The following is a 21,073-nucleotide window of genomic DNA, read 5'->3' as shown; positions in this document are numbered from 1 at the left end:
TCAAAAGGAATCACCAGCCAGCCGCTCCCTGCGCGCGGGTGGTGGTAACCCTCAGGCCTCCCCTTTCAGATGCAAAGGTTACTGTCTCTGTGTCTGCTTCCCGCCCACCCCCACTCCTTTCCGGGGTGTGTCTCCACTGAGTGACACAAAAATAAACCTTTCTTGCTTTCAGCAGTAAAACGTGACGACGAGGAATGACACCAGGATTCCGTTTCCCCGGTGTCTCCAGATGTGTGAGAACAAACCACAGCAGACACACTGGTTTAGTTTCAAGTGCATCCGCAACTGTGCCCGTGGCTGGTGGGCTGGTGCCGGTGGGCTGCCTCAGATGAAACCATGGCAACCCCCACCCCCACCCCCGCCCCAGGGACACCAGCCCTGGGCTTCTGGTGGCATTGGCTGTTGTCCGGGAGAATCCAGACGCTGTTTCCTCTCTCCTGTCCAGGTCTGTGTAGCTGGATCTCTCTGTCCCAGGCTCCCACACGGCTGTCTTCTTCCTTCTCCTCCTCCTCTTCCTCCTCCTCCGCCTCCTCCGCCTCCTCCGCCTCCACCTTGGTCCTCATCTTCCATTCCGGGCAAACATTTCCTGGGAACCTTGGTCCCTTTCTTTGCACCGCAGCAGGAATGCAACACACAGCGGTCTCTGGAGCCGGAGTCAGATACATCCACACCTTTTCGCGGAATGCTTCCTTAGAATATGGTAAACCAGGTTATCATCTAAAAACGACAGGCCGTCGTCGAAGGCGATGGGCCTGCAGCAGGCCTGCCCTACCTTGTCACTCACCAGCCTCCTGCTTCTGGATAAGTTTTTTAATATTTTGTCGTACGTCGTCTCGGCGGCCTCACAGGAGCCGCTGCAGTACCGGAAAATCAGTTCCTCCTTGGTTTCGTAGCCCAAACCCAAGTCCGTGACATTCAGGTGGATGGAGGTGAGGACGCAACCCCGGTTTTTGCCCCTTGGGCCCCGCCGGCCCTTCCCTCTGGGGTTCTCCGGGTGGGCGGCGGCGGCCTGCCGATTACGCTCCCTTCTAGGCAGCACGGCCATTTGTTTGTCCGGGGACCTTTTCAGTCTTTTAATGGTGGCCTGAATAAAATCCATGACGTCGTCAAACTGGTCAGGATAATCCTCTGGCATATTGGCTGTTCAACAAGAAAAGAGAAAAGAGAAAACGTGAGACAGCGACCATGATCATTGCCAGCGTCTTCTAGACCCAAGTGCCGCCTAAACTCCGCCTGGACGGGGTGCACAGCAAAGCCGGCAGCGCGGCCAGCGAAGTGACCACTGCTTCCCCCAGAACAGAGCCGACAGGCACCCTCCAACTCTCCGCAGGAGGAAAATGGTTCTGTTGAGAGAGACTGAGCCGTGGGCGACACACTTTCTTGTAGAAAACACATCCTTAGAGGCACGGTTTTCATTGGAATAACGTGTCCATTTTTAACAAGTTGCTGTGAGCAGGCTGGTCCTCAGAGCCCGTTTTCTAGACTAAAAACATAGCCTAGAGTAGTGGATCACAAACACTGAGAATGAGCCAAGCTGCTCCCCCGAAAGGCAGATTCCTATCCTTAGGGGCGGGTGTGGGAGGGGGCCAAGGAGTCTGCCGCTTCTACCAAGCCCCGGAGGGATTCTGACGTAGGCGATGCATGGAAATCCTGAACAAAGGAATTTCTGGATGGGAAGTCTCCCAACATGGCTACTACCCAGTGCTCCTCCCTGAAATGTCCCCGACCTAACACCTCTGCGGCGGAGGGGGCTAGAATCGTTCTGATGGAACAAATGAAAAGCTCATGAAGGCAAGTCTATTTTAAAACTTCCTGAAAAAACCACTAAGAGACTGCAGAACAGATTACTTTTCACCAACCAAGAGGCTAATTTACCACTTTCTTGGAACAGCATGAGATAAAAAAAAAAAAAAAAAATATGGTAATTCTGCAAGATGACAATGAAATGTGTCGGCCGTAAGTGGAAGGAGATGCGGTGTGCGCACACGTGGAGTGTGACCCCCGGGCGGGTCCAGCCGCTGCTGCAGGCTGTCACGTGACTCTGCCGTCTTTGGTGAAAATAGGACAAGACCTGTGCGCCTTAGGGACGTCCATCGCATGGAGGGATGAGGAGCCCTGCCACGATGTCTGAGCCCTTCGGGCAGAAGCAGGAGTCCGCTACCTTTTGGTGTTTTCTGCTGTGTTTCGGCATTTGCTTTCGCTGGTCAAGTGAAAGGACGAACCATTTGAACAAGTTAACACGTTTCTGAAAGAGGAGAGTAATTCGAATGCCCGTTTATTAGGCACCAGGCCTTTTATGCTCCCCTCATCCCATTTTCAGGAGATTTAGTCTGTTTAGGGTTATACGTGCCTTAACGAAATATACCACAGAAGAGCTGTTAGCAAGAGCGAATGTTTTCTTCCAAGACTGTGATAGAGCAGGGAAGGATTACATTGTGCCTACCCCACGTCCAATTGTTCTGTCATGAACTGATGGTTAAAACAGGTGTCAGGTGTCCTTTTGTGTAAAACAAAATCCAGCTGACATGACTTAACCACAGCCAGCTATCTATCTATCTATCTATCTATCTATCTATCTATCTATCTATCTATCTATCATATATTATATAATGTATGAACTATAGTAATGAACAGAGTGGGATCGTGTGACATCCCCAGAGCACCCCGGCGCCCGATGTCTAAAATTTGGCACTGGACGGTTCTGCTGCCTGAAGTCCTGAAGCTCCTCCACCCTGGCCTATGCCCCATCTCATCTCCCGCCAGGATGACTCCCTCGTCCCCACCTTACCCTCCTCCCGTCCATGTTCGTGCTGCTCACACCCTGCTCTGCTCCACTCCCTCCAATGGCTCCCCATTTCTCTTGGGGGGAAAGCCCAAGTCCACAGGGGCCTGAGGCCCTACCTGACCCTGCACTGCCTCTCCCCCAGCCCTTGCTCCCTCCGACCTCACCTTCTCCTCCCAGCCTCCCTCCAGCATCCCTGGCCTCCTCACTGTTCCTCAAACACAGGGTTTCTCAGCCTCAGTACTACTGGCATTTTGGGCCAAATCATTCATTCCTGGCTGTTGGGGGCTGTCCGGTGCATAGTAGGACTTTTAACTGCATTTCTGGTCTCTACCCACTAGATGCCAGTAGCGTGCCCCCTCCTCCCCTTCAGGGACAGACTAAAGTGCCTCCAGACACGGCCAAATGCTCCTGGTGACAACATGGCGTGGGTTGAGAACCATAAACCAGACACGAGCAGGGGCTGTTTTCTCTCCGCTGGAACACTGTTCCTCAGAGCACCCGTGGCTCCCTTCCCACGTCCCCTTCAACTCCCTTCTCAAATGTCCCCCCACCAAGCCCCACCCTGACCTGTTTAGGACGCACTCTCCCCCAAGCCCCGATCCAGGCCCTCCTGCCCTCCTGCCCCTCCTGCCCGCCCTCACACGGGATGACTCAGCCCCTGTCTGTTCTGACAGATGTGAACGAACCCCAGCAGGCAGGGGCCTTTGCTTGCTTGCTCACCAACGGGCCCCAAGGCCTGAAATAGCATCTGGTCCCCGAAGGCCCTCAGTACTTTTGGAGTGAGCTCCTTCACATTAAGAGGGGGACGGAAAGAGCCCATCTTTCCAGGGGGCACTCTGGCGTCTGCTGTGCACCACACCCTTATGAAATGAAAGGCTCCAACACGCACAGCCCGCCTCACAGGGGTGCCACGGTGCCCCACCCACCGATCGGCACAGTCTTTTCCCACCTGAGAGCCGAGCTGAAGAACCAACTCCAAGCGGACCTCCCCCCGCCCCCCCTGCCAGCCTCCTGCCCTGTCCAGCGTTAGGGCGCAGCCCACCTCCTGCTCCGGGTCCGGCTTCCCCTGCAGGACTGAGGAGGGGGCGGGCGCTGAGCTGTCACTGCCTCCGACACTTTCTAACCGCACTTCCCTAGGCAGCTTTCTTTTCTCTTAAAACAAAACTTTGAATCTCTCTAATTTAAAGAAATGAACTTATTTTGAAAAATGAGCTGCTTATGCTGTGATTTTTTTCAGTAATAAGCTATAAAAGGGGAAAATAGGTGTGTTCAGTTTCAGGCATCCATGCTTGAACTTCTAAAACGGCTGTGTGTGGGGCGATTAATCAAGAGAAGTCTTCAAATTGCAAAAAAGACTCTTTGTTTTACGAAGGACTCCCAGGATGGGGTCCCCGGAGCCATTGAAGAATTCCCCGAATAGATCATTAACTTAAAAACCTGGGAACACAGAAAGTTAAAATCAGTTCAGAGTCAACTGGAGATTAATTATCAATGAGGATGAAACATTACTAAGATGTTAACATAAACTAATGGGGAAACATCTGATTTACTAAAGTTCAACTTACGCTGGTTTAGAGACTCATTACTTTATATAACACTAGAGGCCCAGTGCATGATTGAATCATGCACGTATAGGGTCCCCTACACGCTTTCGCTTTTCGCGGTGGAGCTGGGTGCCTGTCCGCTGGTGCACCAGGCCTTTCAGAAGCCTCTGGCGCGGTGGAGGCTTCTGAAAGGCCTGGTGGGGCGGAGGCTTCTGAAAGGCCTGGTGCACCAGCGGACAGGCACCCAGCTCCCCCACTTTTGATGGTCCGCAGCTGCTGAGGGGGGCTACCCTGCTGTTGAGAGGCGCAGGGGGCGGGACTGCCGCCCCCTGCGCCTCTCAACGGGCGCTGAGGGGGGTTGCCGCGGACACCTGGCTACCCTACCGTTGAGAGGCGCAGCCGGGTGTCTGCGGCAGGCCCCCTCAGTGGCCTCGGATCTGGCCGTTGAGAGGCACAGGGGGTGGGAGTCCCGCCCCCTGCGCCTCTCAACAGCAGGGTAGCCCCCCTCAGTGGCAGCGGATCCGTGCCTCTCAATGGCTGGATAGGCCACCCCGAGTCCCACCCCCCAGCCTCCTGCCGCCCAATCGTGGGCGTAGCGGAGTGATGGTAATTTACATGTTACTCTATTACTAGATAGGATGATAAATTACAATTTCATGTGACTAGGGTTATAATAATGATTTGAACCAGCATTTATAGTGTTCTTATTTATTACCAGATACTTTAAAAGTTCCTGACAAACATGTTCCCTCCTTTTTAAGACATTTTGATTGCATGCCTTTTTCCATTGGCTTTGCCCGCCAGACAAAACACAGAACACTTAGTTAAACATGAGTTTCAGATAAATAGTAGATACATTTTCAGTATAAGCATTCCTCCATAATGTCTGGGTCATACTTATACTTTATTATGAGACTGTTTAGTCCAGGGGTCCTCAAACATTTTAAGCAGGGGGCCAGTTCACTGTCCCTCAGACCATTGGAGGGCCGGACTATAGTTTAAAAAAAAACTATGAACAAATTCCTATGCACACTGCACATATCTTATTTTGAAGTAAAAAAACAAAACGGCAAAAACACCCGCATGTGGCCCGCGGGGCCGTAGTTTGAGGACGCCTGGTTTAGTCCTTTTATCTTTTTTAAAAATTTGTTTTTATTGATTTTAGAGCGAGAGGAAGGGAGAGGGAGAGAGATAAACATCCACCAGCTGCCTCCTGCATGCCCCCCAACTGGAGATCGAGCCTGAAACTGGGCATGTGCCCTGACTGGGATCAAATCAGTGACCTCTAGGTGCGTGGGACAACACTCAACCAACTGAGCTACACTGGCCAGGGCCCTCTGTCTCTATTTCAGGGGCCACTGGCCTTTTTGGGATGATGCAAGTGGCAGGGTACGTGCACCAACCACGTCGGCTTTTGGGTGAGGGGTGCCCTGAATTCAAAGGCCTCCTGGCACTGGGGAGCAGTTGAGAAACGTTCGATGTGTTCAACTGAGGAGTATAGTCAATGAGGACTTCTCCTTTCTGTGGGCAAACCTCCCTCCTACTGTTGTTCATGTGGGAATATTTATTTAAGTCCCAAGTTCAGGCCATGGTGACTCTTATTGAGCTGAGGAGTTCCCCTCCTCCCCTTTCTTCTTATTGAAAAACAGAGAAAAAAATATGTATGCTGAGAGTTTTACAAGGATATAAATTTTGGAAACCAGAAAAGGGCAACATTATATTTTCTAAACCACAGAGCAAGTAGTCCTGTCCCTTCCAACTCAGTTCCCAATTCCGGGCCTTTTGATGCTGACTGAGTTCATTCACAGAGCCGCCTCAGCACTAGGTATCTGGGGGTGCCCGGAGCCATGCACCTCACCGAGCCTGTCCTCGAACCTCCTGCTGAGGCCTGACACCTGGCCGGGCAGGCGAGTGCCGGAAGCCCAGAGCTGCCTCAGTGTCCCAGGAATCCACCCGGCTGAGGGGGAGAAAGGCCCTGGGGTTTGGAATGGTTCCCTGAATTAAGACTTAAAGTCATATCATTTTGTTCTTTATGCTACCAAGGGCTTGGCAGACTGTCAGCTACACGAATGGCCCTCATTAGTATTAACGTTGATAGTAAAATACCTGCAAACCACAAAAGAGGACAATCTTTTTTAAAAAAAACACACAAACACAACCACCAACAAAACACTTGCTCACTTCCCAGACCAACTTGGGGGAGGGATCTTGGTTGGAAAACAGGTCCATCTAAAAGCTCAAGTTTTTGCCCTGGCTGGTGTGGCTCAGTGGATAGAGCGTCGGCCTGTGGACTGAAGGGTCCCGGGCTTGATTCTGGTCAAGGGCACACGCCCGGGTTGCGGGCTCGATCCCCAGGGACAGCCCTGCAGGAGGCAGCCGATCAATGGTCCTCTCTCATCACTGATGTTTCTATCTCTCCCTCCCTCTCTGAGATCAATAAAAAATATTTAAAATAAATAAATAAAAGCTCAAGTTGTCGAAAAAATCAAAATACCCAAATGCACTTAAGTCATTTTTCAGTTTGCAACCCATTATCCTGGCATCGTTGTATTTAAAATACTTCCACGTTGGTGTGCCCTTTGTATGCACAGTTATTTAAACACACGGGACCTTGCGAGGGGGCACGACCCCCAGAACAAGCCGCTCACAGCACACTCTGCCTCCTTCGATTGTGGAGGAAAACACGTCCCCTCGGGAGCAAGGGGCTGGGATAGTGACTATTTTTTAAAGTTAATTGAGTTTTTACAGGAACAACGGTGAGGCCTCAGAGAATTCCCGGCAACAGCGACGCCGAAAGCACAGAACTCAGATGCTGCCTTGCGGAGGCTGGCCGTGGTGAGCTGGGTTTTAATCTCCCGAATGCCAGATTTCTCTTAACAACAGGCCAGGTGAGCTGGGTTTTCATCACAGGGGTCATGTGATTCGTAGAGCTGTCCCCCTCTCACCCCGCCAGGCTGGGGGCTGGGCTGGCCTTCAGCCTGTCTTCAAGCCATGGGCCCGAGAGAGGCTGCGCAAGGTTGTCTACAAGCGCGAGGGGATGACCCCTGACCCGAGTGGAAGGGGGCTCGGAGGACCAAGGGAAGGGCCCCGAGGGTCCCAGGAAGCAGGAGCCATCTTCCCAGCCAGCTCGGGGCCGCGCGGGCTCAGGGCCTCAGGCCCAGGAGTGGCTTGCTCCGGGAGGACCGGCCTCTACTCGGAAAGCGCCCGGCATCCGTGCTGCCCTCGGGCAAGGGTTGGCGCACCGAGGACCACAGGGCTGAGCTACTGCCACGCGAGGCCGGAAGGTGAGAGGGCTGGAACCAGTGCCTGGATGCCAGTGCCTGGATGCCCGCACGCCAGGCAGTGCCCGGGCTGGGTGGGCCAGCCCTGGGTGTGCTGTGCGGGGCTGCGGAGGTGCTGGGCAGCCCCTGCTCATGTGAGAGGCTCCCCTAGGGGCTGCCCGCAGGCAGGAGGCAAGTGGGAACCCCCAAGTGGGGGACATTTAACCTAGTATTCTTTGCCTACCTGCACCCAGGCAAAGTCCACATTGCTCTGTAGACCAAGTATATGAAAAATAGTTCTCTCTCTCTCTCTCTCTCTCCTGAGCCTCCACCAGCTTCTGTGTGTGTGTGTGTGTGTGTGTGTATTATATGTAGTTATATAGCTATAGATAATTATACATATATGTATATATAAACACATGCATGCTTATATGAAAAGATCAGTATAAGATTCATATAACCTCTCAAGAAAATTCCCAACTAATGTCATTCATTTAAAAAAATATATATTGCCCTGACTGGTTTGGCTCAGTGGATGGAGCGTTGGCCTGCGGACTGAAGGGTCCCAGGTTCGATTCCGGTCAAGGGCATGTACCTTGATTGCGGGCACATCCCCAGTAGGGAGTGTGCAGGAGGCAGCTGGTCGATGTTTCTCTCTCATCGATGTTTCTAACTCTCTGTCCCTCTCCCTTCCTCTCTGTAAAAATCAATAAAATATTAAAAAAATATATATTTATTGATTTCAGAGAGGAAGGGAGAGGGAGAGACAGAAACATCAATGATAAGTCATTGATCGGCTGCCTCCTGCATGCCCCACACTGGGGATCGAGCCTGCCATCTGGGCATGTGCCCTGTGACCTTCTGGTCCATAGGTCAGCGCTCAACCACTGAGCCACACCAGCCGGGCTCATGTCATTCTTTAGATTAGCTATTTTTTCAATCAGGTACAAACATGCGTTTCTTTCACTACTATTGAGATATTCTCAGAACCACGTAGTGGGGTCTTTTATAATTCCTCACATGGCAACATTGCATTCTATATTTTAAAAAACAGCTTCCTTGATGCACTTAAAAAAAAACCCACCTTACCAATATAAAGGTGGGGTGGATGCCGACTTTCACACAGAGCTAACTTTAAACCCAGCCACATCGCTGCCAGGCTGAAGTAGGGATCGGACAGTCTCTCCACTTTACAGATCGGGAAAGTGAGGCTCCGCGAAGAGCCGCCTTTGCCCAGGGCCACAGGGCTCGTAAATGCGGACCCAGCTGACTTGGTGTCAAAGCTCAAGTTCGGTGTAGTTCTCCATGGCGCCTGCTTGTTTCCAGGTAAAGCTGTGACTACCCTGCAGCTTTCGCACGGAGAGGGCACCCTATGCCTCTGTCCTTCCGTCGCCAGCACCCAAAGGCCAAGCAGCTGACTCCACCTGCGCATGGTCAGCCACCAAATCCAGAGCACGGAGTGAGGAACGCACCTTCAGTTGAAAATTCAGTATGAATTCTAACATTAGGCGGCCTCGCCCACGGAACTCAGCACCCTGTGCCCACGAGGGGAGAGCGTGGCCTCAGGGGCCTCTCTCCCAGCTCCTGGCTCCTGCACCTCGGTCGCAGGCAGAGCTGGCGGCGGCCCAGCTGAAACCGGAAAACCGGCAGCCAAGGGCAGCGGCAGATTCAGACACAGCGGCCCCGTCTCCGGAAGCTCCTCAAACGCACCCTGGCACCAAGTGCGGGCTCTTGTGGCAGAGCCGGAGAGGACGGAGCCTGGGATGCCAGTCTGGGTCAGCCCTGCCCAGCCTCATGACCTTGGACTAGTCACTCAAAGCCTGGTGAGGTCAACCAGACCCTCTGGGCCCCTCCCAGGCCCAACAGCCGAAGATGTGGACAGAGTCTTGGTGGACGGTGCTGCCCAGCCTTGGTTTTTGGTCACCTCTGTCCGGGAGGGGCCCCCTCGGGGATGTCCCCCAGCATTCCACCATGGAGGGGCCGGGAAACTGCACAGGAAGTATTGTAGGTTCTAATTCTCAACCTTTTCAGTTTACCTCTTGGCTCAACATCGCAGTTACATTTGAAATAAGCGTCTGTCAACACATCAAGCGTCTGTCAACACATCAAGCCCTCTTCCTGTGCCCTGTTCGGGAGAGGTGAAGAAATGTACAGAACGGGTCCTGAATTTGAGCCTCAAAACCCCCAGATTCTAGTGGGAGACATCTCTCCACCTCAGTCTCCATCTGACCTCCGAGAGGACAGCCTATACCGCCAGCCTTCAGTCTCCAGCATCCAAAAGCCAAACAGGAGACTTGCCACTTCCTTAAAATCTCTTCTCCTACTCATCTCTGATTTTGCTACTTGAAGCATGTGTGGGTCAGACTCAGCTCATGTCCCTGAGGCTGGAGCCACCGAATGGATCGCGAGAGCCCCACAGCTGGTCCTGGACACGGCTACCCTAGTCCTCATTTGACCTTCATTGACCTCTGAAATATATAATGTTAATTCCGCCACGTTCTGTCATCTGCTATTACTTGAAAGTGTCAATGTGGCCATTTATTTGAACTAATTTAAAAAACAGTCCGTCAGTCACTAAGCCCTGGAGTGCGGTGCGTCTCACATTATGTAACAAGCGTCCTTGCCTTGCTTTGGATGGAGCATTTGTCTAGTGCGAGCAGACCGCCCTGACCCGGCACTCCTCTTGGGTTAACTTCTTGGGGTCCCCAGCACCTATTTGCTAAGGATAATCACCCACAGAGCAGTCTACGAAGCCACCGTGGCCACGGCCAGAGCTACCAGTGCGGCTCTCCACAACCAGTGGTTTGCTGACAATAAGGCATAATGACATGGGTTTATTTGAAAAGCATTTGCGTTGTGAAAACACCAGTGTTTTGTTGTTTTAAAACTGCATTTCTGGACCTTCTCAAGGCAGAAGAAAAAGACCAACCAGACTGCAGACCATTTCAGAAACAGAAATCAGGGCCCGGGGTACACTTTTAACAGCCACTTCGCCCACCACAACGTCACTTTCTTTCCCATCTCCACCTACGTGGACCAATATCGCACACACTTATTTGTTATACCGTATCTTGAATTATTTTAATCCTACCACTTAACTAAAAAAACTTGTCCGAATTATAATGGAAACTGCTGCATGAATACCAACAGCCAAAAAACAACCCCCTCCTAACCGCTCCCCCCCCAAAAAAAAAAACCCAACCGTCGCTCAGGCAGACAGGCTATATCCATTTTGTTCCTCCGACCCTAATTACCCTGCTCTGATTTCCACCTGTGTCCATACTTTTATTTTAGTGATGCTAATCATTTTACAGTAATAGAGCATGGCTCCCCTGGCGGGAAAATGTCCTTTCTCCTGCTTTTAAGACAGGAAAACAGTCAACAGGGTGTCCATTTGTTAGCTAATCCACGCACACCTGGTGTGAGCAAAAAGCACTCGCAGTCAGCAATGAACGCTGCATGCTAAGGAGTGCGCACCAGGGGCTCGGCTACTGCCCTTGGAATAACCTTCGCGGGGAAGGGCGAGGAGGTGACCCGATCAGGTTAAGTGCACAGCAAGCCCCTGGGGAAAGTAATCCCTGTGGTGTCAGCAGAGGCAGGCAGTTTGAGGGAAACCCCAATGGAACCCAGAAGCAATGGAACCCGAGCTTGCCTGTGGCCGAGAGGCCAGGGTTACCGGGGACCCCCAGCCCTTCCCAGAGGCCTGGGGGACCTGGGCAAGAAGAGGAGGGACGAAGAGAAGAAGAAAGGAAAAGCGAGGGGCGAGAGAAAAGTGTTCTCCATCATTTGAGCCTGTTAGACAGACCCTGTGGTCAGGCGTGGGGAAGGCCTTCCTACCTGCCCCCAGTGAGCACAGTTATTGGAATGAATCTCTTAACCCTTCATATCATCAGTTCTAAGTTTCATTCAGAAACGTCCCCTTTCCCCAAACCCCAGCGCCTGGCTCTTCTCCCTGCTGACGTTCTGTCGTAGCCAGAGAGCTCCGTCGCTGTGTCGCCCTGTCACTGTGTCCTGGGCTGGCAGGACGCGATCTTGTGACATGGTCGCAAGAGCCAGTGCTGGGCTCGGGCGGCCCTGGGTCTGGAGTCGGGCTAAGCTGCTTAACCACACAGAGTCCCAATTGCCCCTTAAAACGGGGATGGCCACCCCGTTCCCCGAATGGAAGAGAAGGTTTCAGCTCAGGCCTGAAAGCTTGGGACACACGGTGTCAGGAAGTCCACATGGTCGTCACGTCTGTGGCAATTCCCCAGTGATGTCTACACAGAGGCAACGGCGCAAAGATCCGCTCCGCCGGCTGTAGACAAAGCAAGATTTCCCCGAAGGGGTGAGACCCTGGTCCCACGGCTCCCAGGAGAGGCCTGAGCCCCGGCATGGTGGTGTGTTCCATGGGCAGAGGAGCAGGCCTGTCTGGGGAGTCTGTGCCGTGTCTTCTGTGTTTCTCGAAATGCCCGACCATGAACCTTACAGGCATCAGCGGATTCCTCGGCCCACGAAGAATAATTGTGTGTGCCCTCTGGCTCAGATCAGTGCCTTGGGACGGAGACTGGTCCCCCTCTGAGGGCACAGGAACACTTTCCAGAGTGCCTGTCGGTCGTTTTAAGAGAATCAATTTCGAGATCCTCAAACTGGCACACGTGCTGTCTCTCCCAGAACTGGCCTGCCTGCGAACACCCCTGCAGCCGGCCCCCCTTTCTCAACCGCCCTCCTGCTCACTGGGAGGTGTGCTTCTCCCCCATCTCACTCCTCCTACTGGGAGCCACGGCCCAGGGTAACACTGAAGGTGCAGGGAAGGACAATCAGGCTCGCGTGGCCCCTGGGGACAAGCCGAGGCCAGAGCTCCTGCTGGGAGAGTCCAGCATCGTGAACTTAGCGTCGTGAGGTTGACTCACCCTGATCACCTAGAACAGTGGTCGGCAAACTGCGGCTCGCGAGCCACATGCGGCTCTTTGGCCCTTTGAGTGTGGCTCTTCCACAAAATACCACGGCCTGGGCGAGTCTATTTTGAAGAAGTGGCGTTAGAAGAAGTTTAAGTTAAAAAAATTTGGCTCTCAAAAGAAATTTCCATCGTTGTACTGTTGATATTTGGCTCTGTTGACTAATGAGTTTGCCGACCACTTGTCTAGAACCATCACAAATCCAAATGGAAGGGAAGTCTGCAGGGCAGCAGGCGAGACAGCCTGGACCTTTTAAAAAATGTCAGTGTCGTGAGAACAAAAAAGGCTTGGGGGCTATTCTAGAATAAAGGAGAATAAAGAGACATGGCGATCAAATGTGACCCCCGATTAAGAAAACAACTATAAAAGACGTGATGGGCAGAACTGGGGGAATTCACTATGGGTCATCTGTTAGATAACAGTATTGTATCGATGTCAAATTCCCTGAGACTGGTACCTGGATTGTGGTTCCATAAGATCATCTCCCTATTCTTAGGAGGTACCCGCTGAGCCACTTGATGGTTTGCTGGGAACTAATTCTCAAATGATTCAGAAAATAAAAACGAAGCAGAATGCCAACAAGAGACTTGGTGAAGGGTAAAAAAAAAAAAAGACTTTACCTTGGTGAAGGGTAAAATAAAAGAGACTTGGTGAAGGGTACATGAGGACTCACTGTGCTATGAACACTTACTGAGGGAAGGTCCCGGATGAACAACCCAAGAAATATTGAAGCAGGTGGTGCTGTATTTCATTCTGGTGAGCTTGGTGCCTTATCTGCCTGTCTGGCTATCCACCCATCCATCTATTCATCCTATAATTAAGATCTACAAGTGTGATGGTTTTCATGGATGCATGTTAACATGTGCATTTGACTTGAAAATGAACTTGGCCCTTTTCTGACTAAAAGGTCAATTTATTTGGGCCGATTAGTTTAATGTTTCTCTAGGAGTTGAATAAGCTAAATTTGCAGGGTCAAGGTTTTTCTGAAAATATATGCGAAGCACAGATACAGTTCTCAAATGGGCCGGACCTTACATCGGGTACAAGTAACTGAACTTAGGATAAAAAGCTATAGAAGTCATCTTAGACGTATGCAATAGTTTACAACATCCTGGGCGCAGGTTCACAAAGCAAAAAAAGGCTGACACCTTAAAAACCATGACGCCCCACTTCAGTTATTAGTCGTACAAAAGTGGGTTCTGTGTCACCGAGCTAACTAGGCGTTTTCCATGGCGACCCTCACTGCCCGTGCACACCCACTCCTGTTCCCCCTGTGGTAGTCACTGGCGCATGTTCCCATGTGAACGCCCCATTCCCTGGGCAGAGGAGGAGGGATCAGAGAAGAAGCACCTTCCAGAAGCTTCCCAAAGGCGTAAGCCTAGCAAGCTATGAGGAGACCTTGCTATGTCCCGAACAGTTAGGGAGCCTTCTCTCATTGCCCAAGGCATCCGTGTTATCGGAGTACGTAGAGAAATTCACGTTTCTCTCCTTAAAACACACTGACCTGGTCTGTGAAGTAGCCATCTATAATAATAAAAGCGTAATATGCTAATTAGACTGAACATCCTTCCAGACAAAGCCAGGTCTGCGAGGGAAGCCTGGGTCCTGGGTGCCAGAGGGAAGCCGGTGCCGGCAGCTGGGGGAAGGAAGGCCTACTCTTGCACAAGTTTCATGCATCGGGCCTCTAGTTAATAATATGAGCCAGGCCCCACTGCAGCCCAAACAAAATCATGGAAAGGGCCTACAAGAGATTTATTGGCTTGCTTGCTTGATTTTCCTGGGAATCTGTGCTTCGGTGTTGGTCAATGTATTTTTTTTTTAAGGGAAGAGGCTTTAAAAAAATTTATGTTTTTATTGACTTTAGGGAGAGGGAGAAAGAGATAGAAACGGAATCGAGTCTGAAACCCAGGCATGTGCCCTGACCGAGAATTGAACCAGCGACCTCTTGGTATGTGGGTTGATGCTCAAACAACTGAGCCACACCTGCAGGGCAGTGGATGTAGTATTAACAGACCAGTGTTTGTGTTACCTTAGTCTTCTGATATGGGAGCACAGTCCATGTGGAGCCCAAATTACCGGCTTTGGTGCTAGAAGTTGGGGGGTTGAATTCTGGATTCACCATTCCTGAATTTGTGACCCTGAACAACTCTCTAGGTCTCATTTCTTCATCTGCAAAATGGGGATACTAATATCTCCTCTCATCTGCTGGGGCTCAAACACCCTCGATTTTAGGACAAGACATAAAACCTATTTGTTAAAAGCAGGGTTAGCATGTGGGTAACCAAGAGGTACTAGTCCCTTACTTGAGGATTGATAGGTGGACTCAATTGTGCTTATACCTAGAAGCTTTTGAAACACAAGGCACCATATCTCAAAGTGAAGACTGCACCTGTGCTGTAGACCCCACTCGTGAGCAGCCGGCCACCTGTGTAACTTTCACTGGGCGAGATGGCGTTGCAGCCAGATCCCACTCGCGGCCACCTGCCTGCGCCAGGAGCTTCAGGGGCGCCCATGGCCATCAAAGAACAGAGCAAGCACCTTCTTCTCCTGGATTTCACAGCATCTCATAATCTGGGTATCACCTACGGAGATATCCTAAATTTCACACCACTTCCCGCCACCTGTTCCCAGTACTTGGCGACGGGTCTGGCCTCTTCCTGTATCCACCACCTCCACCCTCCCCATATGGCGGCCACAAATTTGCCCATGCTTCTCCTTGGTCTGGAATGTGCTCTTTTCCTTCTTCTTCCCCTCCCTAATACCCGTCTTTCAAGTACCAGCTCAAATCCTCCCTCTCCCCCAATCCTTTCCTGCTATGATCTCCAAACTCCAGTGACCTCATTGCTAGGAATTCTTACCATGACCGCAGCTAACGTAAACCTCTGGCAGACAAAGGTATCTGTCAGGCTGACAACTGCCTGCCCACCCACCCACCCACCCATCTGCCCATCCATAGTTTACAACTGGATCATAAGCTATTTAAGTTCACAGTTTTGCCTTTTAGATGCCACATAGGGCCTGGCGCAAAAGATACTTAATACTTGCTTCTTGATGGAGCTCAAGTGATTAATTAAAGAGCAAGTGTTTTAACTGACTAAAGGTTGGTACTGAATAAACAAAGATGAAAGGGACGTCGGAAGGGGGACATGCCAGATAGCTTTTATTTTCCTATCGGCAAAAGTAGAATCTTTTGAGCAGAATTCTTTGGCTGTTGGATCAGCCGAAGGTCCTAAGACGGGCCAATTCAAATTAAGCCTGAAATAGATTTCTCTAAACAGCCACAGTTTGAAATAGGTCTTGAGCCCGAGGCCAGAGTGAGATGGTGGACTCAGATCTCAAGTGAGGAATCAGTGACTCCTAAAAGTCTGACATTCAATTTCTTCCCCCAGCCCCTGTATTTATTTTTTTAAATTTTTTTCTCCTTCTGACATGCAATTTCTTGATCCCAAGAGCCCCTTTGTAGCTCAGTCACTTTATTACAGTATTGCTCATTCCTATAGTCCCTAGAGCTATACGAAGCAATAGATGGGTGGTGTATTTCTTCTATATCCCATCACATTACATTTGAAAGCTTACCATTTAACCAGCTGGTTGCACCAGAAATGTCCTTAGCTGGATAACCAAGGGCTGAACATTTACTAAAGTTCACTAAAGTTTTTTTTTGCTGGGTTTATGAAACATCTTAAATTAAATATCCAGCCGGCATCACTCAGGACAGAAACACAGTCTCTCAATACAGGTGGCCTCCAACTCACAGCCCCATGACCGCTCACATATAAAGCTCTTAGCTTGCCCTGGCTCCTTTCTCCCCATAGGGAAGAGGGTCTCCCCAACATGACTATGGGGATCTGATGGGGAAAATTCCATAGGAACGATGTGAGCTTAGAAGATGGGGGAAGGGGAACCTGGGAAGCGCCAGGGGGAGCTGACCCAGGGGCAGACTCCCAGGCCAGGCTGTCTTGCCTACGTGCTGACCAACCCCATGACGGTGGGGCCCAAAATAGCCTCCCCCCAAGGCCTGCATTGCTTTCACTCTCCGAATCATGCTGCGCGGCTTGAAATCCCGCCGTGGAGAGTGGCGTCTTGGCTGAGGCGGTGGGAGAAAAGGCGCTCTGTGGGTGCAGGGCGATGGGCCATTGGAAACAGGAGGGTGACAAACAGCAACTACAATCCTCATCTCTGGGGCTTTACGAAGCATTACCTCATGTAACCTTCACGGCCACCCATGAGGCAGGCTTAATGTTACCCCTATTTTACCGACGAGGAAGCTCAGGTTTAAGAGATGTGAAGTAACAGCTGGGTAAGTGGCAAGCTGGGATCCAAACCATAGTCTGAACTGAATGGGGGGACTTGAGCTCTTGCTATTGAAATGCCCTAATTTCTTGCTCTCTGCCCTCCTACTGATGAAGGACCTCCTGCGCCCAGGAAGAGACTCTAGCCTAATAATCTTGTGAATTATGTTTCAGTTGTATCGTGGCTTACTTGCTAGCTTGATTTAGAAGTTTGTTCCTATAGGCAATTTTGTGACTTGCCACCAAACAGGCGGAACATAATCCCATTATATTACAACAAACTGTGGATGACCTGTAATTACAGCTTAACAACACTCAACGTTCCCTCCAGCCGCTTCCAGTCCCACACAAAAAGCCCACTCTACCAGTCCAGGGTTTCTCACATTTACTCTTAGTTTACAATGCTACCAAATGGTACCGCACATCTGCACACTGGATAGTATGTTCCATGAGGGCAGGGCCTCTGTCTTTTATGTGTACCAAGGGTTCCCCAGCACCGAGGACAGTGCCTGGCACAGACAGCCACACATGAACTCTTCGTTAAGTGAATCATGCTATTAGATCACAGCTTTTTAAAACCACATACACTTGATGCCTTTTCTGTGAAACACGGTTAGAGCTGTCGCCCACAGCTAAGACCCCGTATGTGACTGTGATGAACTAACACACTCACGCAGGCTGTGCAAGATGGTTTTAGTCGATAGTTGACGTCCTTCCTCCCACATAAAGGGTTCCCCCCCACAAATAGCAAAACCAAATGCTCCCTGTGCATGTCCGTGGTTTGGGGAAACTCTGGCCCCAGCTTCAGCGGACCCGCCTCCTGCCACCCTGGGACTCTTGGGCAGCCTGCCTTTTGGGCTTCCTTGTGGCTCTAAAGGGCTATGCCGCCTGTGAGTCCCACCTTCTTGATTCCTCATGCCCACCTTAATCCCCTTTGGAGAAGATACTGGCAAAAAGCAAAATGAAAGAACAAAGAGAGCTAAAGGGAAGAAGAGTCTTGGATGCCCCACAGGGAAAATCACAAGTCCGTGGGGTTCCACACGTTCGAAGTTGCTATAGGGGGCGGCCACAGCCCATTTACTTTGTAGCCAACCTCTAGGGAAGCAAGGGAGCCACTGACCGCTTCTCCTTGGGTAGCTCATCCTCGGAATAGAATCCCCACTGCTTCACGGACACTGGGACCAGCGGGGCACAGGCAACGCCAGGGCGAGTACGTGGACGGGGCGCAGCCCAGGCCCCTCTGAGCGGCACAGAATGCCTGGGGCGGCGTCGAAGAGCCTTTGCTCCGTCACTAAGTTACCGCGTTCGAAAGGAAGAGGGGCCAGGATTGATGGCACGTTATATTTTCAAATGGAACAAGTGACTTAATGTTTTTCTGCATAAGCCTTACCCAGCGGCACGGCGTACAGTGCAGGATGTAAATGTCAGCACCGTGACAGGCCGCGCTGACATGGTCGAGTGTTCAGAGCCTGCACACTGTCAGGATCCCGCCTTCCCTGCGCTGACAGCTCGCTACCGAATTGAACATACCTGGAAAGAAGTCAGTCTGGCTTAGGAGGCAGCCCAGTTTCTCTGCAACTTTCCTCTAGGCCAGTGGTCGGCAAACTCATCAGTCCACGGAGCCAAAAATCAACAGTACCACGACTGGAATTTCTTTTGAGAGCCGAAAACCGACTTCTGCGCGTGGGCCACGAAGTTTCAATCGCACTGTACGTGCGCGCCCGCACGTGGTATTTTGTGGAAGAGCCGCACTCAAGGGGCGAAAGAGCCGCGGTTTGCCGACCACAGCTCTAGGATCTACTGGGTCTTCCCACAGAGACAGCAGCACTGGGTGGGCTCTGCTGGTTCGGATGGAAGTGGAGCAGTCAGAATCCTGTCCACTGCGACTCAACACCCGTTTTGGAAAGGGGAAGGAATCGCCCTCCCCCCACAACAGGCTCCCCCTCCGCCCCCGACAGCAGGAACAAGGCTACCTTGCTGTGTGATTGGCGGTGCCTTGGAGGCACAGATTTCCTTAGGGTGCTAGCAGGTCAGAGTGATTCTAACCCTGACTGCACGTCAGACTCACCGGGGAAGACCAAAGTCTCCAGGTGCCCAGGCCACACCCCAAACCCATGAAGTCAGAACCTCTCAGGTGAGGCACAGTGCCCCCGGTGATTCCAATGAGCAGGGGTCTCTCAGGAGACTTTCCCCACAGGACAGGGCAGGGGCATTTGGGAATAGAAAGTCCTCCTTTCCTGTACAGTTTTAAATTGTTTATCAAGTTCTCAAGCAAGTAAGTAACGGGTCCAAAGTCACAGAGTCCGTGGGAAGCAGAGCCAGAACCAGGCGCCGGCATGAACTAAGCCCAGGTGGGCAGGACACTGAGGGCTCCAGGAATCAAGGGGCTGCATCATCTGGCAGCCACTGTTCCCTCCTGCACGGCCGGTTAGAGAACGATCGTCTGCCACGGTGTCTCGGGCCCTCTGGCCTAAGCTACACGAATGAATGAAAAGCCACGTAGCTCACACGGGCGCTGTTTGAAAGACACTGGTACTGAGGGGCATTTTACATTCAAGGTCCTATTGCAGAATCATTTGTGGAGACGAAGATGGAAACTCGCGCTGGAGACCCAAGCCTTTAAGAATAGGTTTCTACCGTACACCTGAGTGACGGAAACTCTCGGGGCAGTTACTTTAATGTCAAGGAGTCAAGCATGTCCTCTTTCTAACCCAAGTCACTCTTGAAGTCTTCATTTGCCTTGAAAGAGGGACTTTTTGGGGGACGGCTGGCAGAAGATGCTTTTATTGTTGTAAAGAAGCATATAATCAAGGCATCCCATTTCCTTTGGCCCAAGGCTGCGGGGTTTGGGGGACGCTTACCACACAGCTGACTTGTGGGGCCACTTTGGCTGTGCCTGTGACCACAGACTATTTCAAGTGCAAACTAGCTGGGGGGCCAGGGGAGGGGGAGTAGCCAGGGTGACTTCCTGGCTGGAGCTCACTATGGCTTTCTTTGGGGATTGTGTCACATGTTATGCCTTCGTTACCTACATTCCCCCCCCCCCCGTCCCCCCCTGACCTCTAACCTGTCATGTAGCAGGCCTGGCTTCAGGCAGCAGATGCACCTCTGAAGAGCGGAGGGTAAATGAAAGCACAGCTGACGCCCTAATGAAGTGCCCTCTAAAACACCTGTGAGAGGCGCCATCCCAGATGCATCTTCTAATCTGCACAACCTGGTTTCTTGTCTTAAGCGTTAACATTGTCATGTGTGGGGTGAACTGCAGCGCGCCCCCCAGTTCCGGCCAGCACGGTTACCCTGTCCTTCTAGACTGCAGGCGCTTGTCCCAGCAGGTCTGACACTGCCCAGCTCTTGCTCTGGAAACCCTGTCCCCCCTGTGTGTCCTCTGATGCGGGTTTGGCTTGTGAAACCCCAGCCTCTTCCCTGGCAAGGGCGGTTTAGGATGGAGACGCAATTGCTTTCAGGCAAGGGCTTTGGAAGAAAGGAAAACCAAAACAAAACACGTGTGTGTGTGTGTGTGTGTGTGTGTGTGTGAGTGTGAGAGAGAGAGGGAGAGAGAGAGAGAGAGAGAGAGAGAGAGAGAGAGGACTGTGTGTTTGTGGCTGGTGGCGGTGGTCTAGAAGATGCCTGTCCATGGGAATGCTAAAAGCTCAGCATCCAATGTGACACCCTCTGTCCTGGGCAAACCAGCACGTGCCGTCTACAGCCTAGGCTGGGCCTCTGGGCAGCAGCCTGAAGCGCCTGCGCGAGCCGGGAGGTAATGCCGCCTCTGGGCCGGCCCGGGGTGCGTGCGGGCGGTGGGTGGGGTGCGTGCGGGCGGTGGGTGGGGTGCGCGGGGGTCCGCCGGTGGGCCCCCCGCGGGGAGGGAACGGTTCTTACAGTCACTGCTCAGCGCGAAGGGCGCGCGGCGGCCGGGGGAGCGGTCTTCGGCGGGCGCCTCGGGAGGCCTCTTACCGGCGGGCAGCGGGAAGGCGGACGCGGTGTGCAGCAGCGCCAGGCAGACAGCCACGACATCCCATAACTTCATCCTTGAGTCCCGTCCGGCGGCCGCACCTGCGCCCGCGGGCGAGAGAACCGGAGAGCGCGGTTAGGCCCGGGCGCCCTGGGCGCAGCAGCCCCGCGCCCCCCACCTCGGCCCCCGCCCCCCTCCCTCCGAGGCCCCCGCAGTCCCGCGGCGCCCTGGGCCTCTCCTACTCGCTCCCCGTCCAGGTGCAACCCCGACCCGAGCAACCCTCTCTCGGGGTCCACACGCAACCGC

At 52.2% G+C, this 21,073-nt stretch overlaps 1 protein-coding gene across 2 annotated transcripts; it reads right to left on the bottom strand.

Moving 5' to 3' along the window:
* Nucleotides 1-616: 616 nt before the first annotated feature.
* GDNF (glial cell derived neurotrophic factor) lies at nucleotides 617-20,863 on the bottom strand. 2 transcript variants are annotated; one of them, XM_008155590.3, is made up of 2 exons: nucleotides 20,695-20,863; nucleotides 617-1,140 (listed from the first exon to the last, which is right to left on the bottom strand). In XM_008155590.3, exons 1-2 carry the CDS (start codon nucleotides 20,840-20,842, stop codon nucleotides 656-658), a joined length of 633 nt encoding a protein of 210 aa, XP_008153812.1. In that variant the 5' UTR covers nucleotides 20,843-20,863; the 3' UTR covers nucleotides 617-655. The 2 variants fall into 2 exon arrangements, with proteins under 2 accessions (XP_008153812.1, XP_008153813.1); XM_008155591.3 differs by having other exon boundaries at nucleotides 20,770-20,863.
* Nucleotides 20,864-21,073: the final 210 nt, after the last annotated feature.

The sequence above is a fragment of the Eptesicus fuscus genome, chromosome 4, assembly GCF_027574615.1.
Source record: "Eptesicus fuscus isolate TK198812 chromosome 4, DD_ASM_mEF_20220401, whole genome shotgun sequence".
Lineage (NCBI taxonomy): Eukaryota > Metazoa > Chordata > Mammalia > Chiroptera > Vespertilionidae > Eptesicus > Eptesicus fuscus.
The sequence above is the reverse complement of the archived record's forward strand: the minus strand, read 5'-3'. Positions and strand labels throughout refer to the sequence as shown.